Below are 6,292 nucleotides of genomic sequence, written 5' to 3' on the forward strand. Positions count from 1 at the left end.
CTTCTGAGGAGTGGCTGGTGGGTTTGAACCGCCAACCTTCTGGTTAGCAGTCAAGTGCCTTAGGCACTATGCTACCAGAGCTCCTTTAGTTTTTTGTATTTCACTGTACATAAATTATATTTTAATAAAATGCATTTTAAAAATACAAAGAACTTTGAGAGAAACTCAAATTCTTACAATATGTTAAAATTTAGTTGTTCCAAATAATTCTTCACAAGTTAATTGGGAAATATTTTAATCATGTAGCAATATTGTCTTAGTATTAATATGTTGAATCAGTTTGCCTTATGTACAAACTGATATGCACTTTTGAATGGACATCAGAAATGTTAATACTCTATCTCTTTAATATTTACATGCCACACCATGAGTCTGGTAAAAATCAGTTACTGCTGAATTGACTCTGACTCATGGCAACTGCACATGAGCAGATCTGTGCTCTATAGGGTTTTCAGTAACTGGTTTTTTGGAACTAAATTGCCAGTCCTTTCTTCAAAGATGCTTTTGGATGGATTCAAGCCATTAACCTGTTGGTAGCAGAGCATATTAACAGATTACACTACCCTGGGAGGCCTATAGGTTTGGTTGTTTTTAGGTGCCATCAGTCAGTTCCAGCTCATAGAGACCCTATGTACAACAGAATGAAACACTGCCTGGTCCTGCACCATCCTCACAATCCTTGCAATGCTTGAACCCATTGTTACAGCCCCCATGTCTATCTGTTTCCTTGAGGATCTTCCCCTTTTTTGCTGACCCTCTACTTTACCATGCATGATATCCTTCTCCAGGGAATGGTCCCTTCTGACAACATGACCAAAGTAAATGAGATAAAGTCTGGCCATTCTTACGTCTAAAGACCATTCTGGTACTTCTTCCAGGACAGATTTGTTCTTCTGGCATTCCATGGTATTTTCAGTATTCTTTGCCAACATCACAATTCAAAGGCATCAATTGTTCTTTGGTTTTCTTTATTCATTGTCTAGCTTTCACATGCATATGAGGCAATTGAAAATACCATGTTTTGGATTAGGTGAACCTCAGTCTTCAAAGTGAAATCTTGGTTTTTTAACACATTAAAGAGGTCTTTTGCAACAGGTTTGCCCAGTGCAATACCAGGTCTGATTTCTTGACTGCTGCTTCCATGGGTGTTGATTGCAGATCCAAATAAAATGAAATACCTGACAACCTCAATCTTTTCTCCATTTACTGTGGTGTTGCTTATTTGTCCAATGTGTTTAGGTTTTCTTTATGTTTAGGTGTAATGCATACCGAAGACTGTAGTTTTTGATCTTCATCAGTGCTTCAAGTCTTCACTTTCAACAAGTAAGGTTGTGTCATCTGCATATTGCATGTTGTTAATGAGTGTTCTACCAGTCCTGACACTGTGTTCTTCTTCATATAATCCAGCTTTCTGGATTATTTGCTCATATACAGGTTGAATAAATATGGTGAGAGGATACAACCCTGATACACATCCTTCCTGGTTTTAAAGGTTTGCTGGTAGGTATTAAATTGATCAGAGGAGAAAAGCTGACCAGGTACCAATCTGAAGCTCTTACTTATTCTAAGTCTCTTAAAGCGAAGCTTATTAACACTCTGTTCACATTGTGTTCTTCACATTTCCTATATTAGTTGTCAATATTTAAAAATCTAGAGAAAAACAGCTCCTTTCAAGGCCTGCATTCTTATATAGCAGCAATTGGCTGAAGCTGCCAACTTCACAAAGCATTTCCTCTTGACCACATAAATACCCATTTATGTCATTGGTTGACCCCATCATCATTTGAGTTTGTAACCCTCCCAAAGAATCTGTAAAAGTATTATTAGTCACTAAGATTTTACAAAAAGCTACATTACTCTTGTAGAAAGTCATCTTGCTTGTCAGCAAATTGTTTGCATACAAACTGGTCTTCGGTAAACATGTTGAGTGGCAGGAAAGAAAGGTCAGGTGTGTCATCATTTTCTGAGTTGATAATGCATTCTCCTCGAAATGGAACTGGCTGCTCACAGCACTGAGAAATTTTGCTGGATAAGATAGCCTGTTTAGAGCAAGTATAGTTCATAAGCTGGCTCTAGAAAACAGAAAAGAGAGCAGTTATTTTTTAAGTATTTCATTCTAAACTTACTTATTTTTAGAAGTAGTAGAAAACCAGAGAAGAATTTGGTACCTTATATTGCTTTCTCCCTGGCATATTGGAAGACCAAAAAGGTCACACTTATAGTTATTCACTCTGATGAGGAAAGGTTCTCCATTTAACCTTACACAAGGTCACAAGCTCTTTTAATGTGTCTCAAAGAACATAAAGGAAGACCAAAAAAAAAAAAACTTCACTGCCATCAAGTAGGATCTGACTCATAACAACCCCTCCTTGGGTGTCTATGGAAGTAGATTGCCCAGTCTTCCTTCCAAAGAGTGGCTGATGGGTTTGAACCACCAGCTTTCTGGTTAGCAGTCAAATGCCTTAGGCACCAGAGCTCCCTAAAGGAAGACAGACTATATTATTGTTTCCTTTTGTAGCTCAACAAAACACAAATGAAGAGTTTGTTTTGCTATTGTTATTGTTTTCTAGTCCTAGTTCAGGAAGCATTTTGTCTCTGAAGCATATCACAATGTGTTCATTTACTATAGATGATTCAGCTACACACACATACATATACACATTTATTTATATATACATACACAGAAATAATTGTGTGTGTATGTGTGTGTGTTAATAAACCTGTCTCTGTGCTTAAGGAACTTACAATCTAGTTGGAGAGTCAAATATTTAAAGAACTAGTAAGAATGAGGAACTCAAATCTAACCGGAGAGTTACATAATCAGAGGAACAATAATAATATGATGCATTATAATAGAAGCTTTAATACCAGGGCACACATGATGCTTAGGGAGAAAAAGATATTAAAATTCCTGTTTGGTTGGAGTTAAGAGTGATGATCTTGAACAAGAAGTAGGTATGTTGGGAGCAGATGAGAAGGAAAAGCATTCTAGAATTAGTCATCTTTATAGATGAAGGATCTTAGAAGTGACACAGCATGATATATTTGAGAAATGTTATATAGGATATTTGAAGGGTTTTGAAAAAAATTAGATGAGGGATGTTGAGATTGTAACCATATCAGTGATTAGGTATACTTAAGAGCTACTGAGAGGTAAAATTAGCAAGATTTTAATAAATTAAAGTAAGGCTAGGATTAAGGAGGAATGAGGAAGAAGAATCTAGAATGATACAGGGGACTAGGTCAATGGTAGCACAATTTATTGAAATTGATATTCAAGAGAAAGAATAGATTTGGGGAGCGTGGTTGAAGAGGGAAGCCAAAAAGTTCATTGTTGAAATACAGAACTTAAGAAGATTTTAAGGCATCTATGAAGCATTTGAAAGAGCTCTAGTGGGGTAGTGATTAAGGCATTTGGCTGCTAACCCAAAGGTCAGTGATACAAACCCACCAGCCACTCAGAGGAATAAACATGAGGCAGTCAGCTTCCATAAAGACTGACAGCCTTAGATATCCAACATGGGTTGCTATGAGTCAGAATCAATAACAGCAGTGAGTTTTATGAGGCATCTAAGAAACCCTGGTGGCATGTGGATAAAGCACTCAGCTGCTAACTGAAAGTTCAGTGGATCCAACTCACCAGCCACTCCTTGGAGGAAAGATGTGGCAATCAGCTTCCTTAAAGATTTATTGTTGTTGTAAGTGCCATCAAGTTGGTTCTGACTAATAGCAACTCCATGTACAATAGAACAGAATACTGCCAGGTCCTGCACCATCCTCACAATTTTTGTTATGCTTGAGTCCATAATTGCAGCTGCAGTGTCAATCTATCTTGTTGAATGTCTTCCTCTTTCTTGCAGATCTTCTAGTTTACTAAGCATGATATCTTTCTCCAAGGACCCATCTTTTCTGACATGACCAATGTAGGTGAGATGAAGGTTGGCCATTCTCTCTTCCAAGGAGCATTTTGGTTGTACTTCTTGCAAGACAAATTTGTTCCTTTTTCTGGCAGGCATGCTATTTTCAATATTCTTCACCAAAACCACAACTCAAATGCATCAATCTTTCACATGAACATAAGGCTATTGAAAATATTATGGCTTGGGTCAGGTGCATCTTAGTCTTCAAAGTGATATCTTTGCCCCTCAACACTTTAAAGAGGTCTTTTGCAGCATATTTGCCCAGTGCAATATGATGTCTGATTTCTTGACTACTGCTTCATGAGTGTCAGTTGAGGATCCAAGTAGAATGAAATCTTTGACAACATGAATATTTTCTCCATTTATCATGGTGTTGCTTATTGGTCCAGTTGTGAAGATTTTTTTTTTCCTTTATATTTCAGTAAGACTATAGTCATTGATACTTAAATGCTTCAAGTCATCTTCATTTTCAGCAAGCAAGGTTGTATCATCTGCATATCACAGGTTGTTAATGAGTCTTCCTCTAATCCTGATGCCACATTTTTCTTCATATAGGCCATCTTCTCAGATTTTTGCCCAGCATACAGGTTGAATAAGTATGGTGAAAGGATGCAGCCCTGACAGACACCTTTCCTGAATTTAAACATGCAGTATCTCCTTCTGTTTGAACGAGTGCTTCTTGGTCTATGTACAGGTTCCTTATGAGCACAGCTAAGTGTTCTGGAATTCCCATTCTTCTCAATATTACCCATAATTTGTTATGATCCACAGAGTTGAATGCCTTTATATAGTCAGTAAAACTCAGACAAACTTCTTTCCGGAATTCTTTTCTTTCAGCCAAGATCCATCTGATATCAGCAATGATATTCCTCATTCCACATCCTCTTCTGAATGTAGCTTGCATTTCTGGAAGTTCCCTATCAAGATACCGCTGCAAGTGTTTTTGAATTATCTTCTGCAAAATTTTACTTGTAGGGGTTATTACTGATACTGTTTGATTGTTCCCCCATTCTGTTGGATCACTTTTCTTTGGAATGGGCACGAATATGGATCTCTTCCAGTCAGATGGCCAGGTAGCTGTCTTCGAAATTTCTTGGCATAAATGAGTGAGCACCTTCAGTGCTGCTTCCATTTGTTGAAACATCTCAGTGAGCATTCTGTCAATTCCTAGAGACTTGTTTTTTGCCAACTCCTTCAGTGCAACTTAGACTTCTTCCTTTAATACCATCGATTCTTGATCATATGATACCTCCTGAAATTTTGAGCATTGACCAATTCTTTTTCTTACAGTGACTGTGTATTCCTTCCATCTTCCTTCGATGCTTCATGCATCATTCAATATTTTGCCCATAGAATAGTTCAATATTTACTTCAAAGATTTACTGCCTTACAAACCCTTTGGGATAGTTCTACTCTGTCTTACAGGGTCACTATGAGTTGGAATCAACTCAATGGCAATGGGATGAGGCATCTACACAGGGATTTCTGTAAGCAGATGGGGGCTCAGGAAAGAAAAATGATTTGAAAGTCTAGATCTTACAGCAGTCACTTGTAGGTACATTATTACGTCTGAATGAAATGGATGAGGAAGAGTGTGTACATTAGTCAAACAATTCTCAATATTTAGCACACTCTCTGTGGCTTTAAAAAAAAAAATCAGTTAATTTACCTTAGTAAAGTTCTACTGGAGAGAGAAGAGAGTATCTCCTGCAAGCAGTGTTGTTGTTGCTGTCGTTAGGTACTGTCAAGTCAACTCCGTCTCATAGCGACTCTGTACAATAGAACAAAACACTACCCAGTCCTGTGCCAGCCTCACAATCCTTGCTATACCTGAGCCTATCATTGCAGCCACTGTGTCAATCCATCTCATTGAGGGCCTTCCCCTTTTTTGCTGACCCTCCACATTACCAAGCATGGTATCTTTCTCCAGAGAATGGTCCTTTCTGACAACATAACCAAAGTACGTGAGATGAAGTCTGGCCATTCTAGCTTCCAAGGAGAATTCCAGCTGCACTTCTTCCAGGACAAATTTGTTCTTCTGGCAGTCCATGGTGTTTTCAGTATTCTTTGCAAACACCACAACTCAAAAGCATCAAGTCTTCTTCGATTTTCTTTACTCATTGTCCAGCTTTCACATGCATATGAGTCAACTGAAAATACCATGGCTTAGGTTAGGCTCACCTTAGTCTTCAGAGACACATCTTTACTCTCCAGCACTTGAAAGAGGTCCTTTGCAGCAGATTTGCCAATGCAATATGATGTCTGATTTCTTGACTGCTGCTACCATTGGTGTTGATTGTGGAACCAAGTAATATGGAATCTTTGACAACTTCAATCTTCTCTCCATTTATCACGATGCTGCTTATTGGTCC

At 38.1% G+C, this 6,292-nt stretch overlaps 1 protein-coding gene across 1 annotated transcript in view; it reads right to left on the bottom strand.

Annotated features, from left to right (window-relative positions):
* The window catches only part of LOC103209600 (alpha-fetoprotein-like), a 72,484-nt gene that overhangs the window by 34,903 nt on the left and 31,289 nt on the right, over nt 1-6,292 (bottom strand). Inside the window, exon 8 of the mRNA XM_007955492.1 lies at nt 1,858-2,072. Coding sequence (XP_007953683.1) covers nt 1,858-2,072 — 215 coding nt within the window. The remainder of the gene's footprint in view (nt 1-1,857; nt 2,073-6,292) is intronic.

The sequence above is a fragment of the Orycteropus afer genome, unplaced genomic scaffold (genome assembly GCF_000298275.1).
Source record: "Orycteropus afer afer isolate SDZICR_OR568_19922 unplaced genomic scaffold, OryAfe1.0 scaffold00505, whole genome shotgun sequence".
Classification (NCBI taxonomy): domain Eukaryota; kingdom Metazoa; phylum Chordata; class Mammalia; order Tubulidentata; family Orycteropodidae; genus Orycteropus; species Orycteropus afer.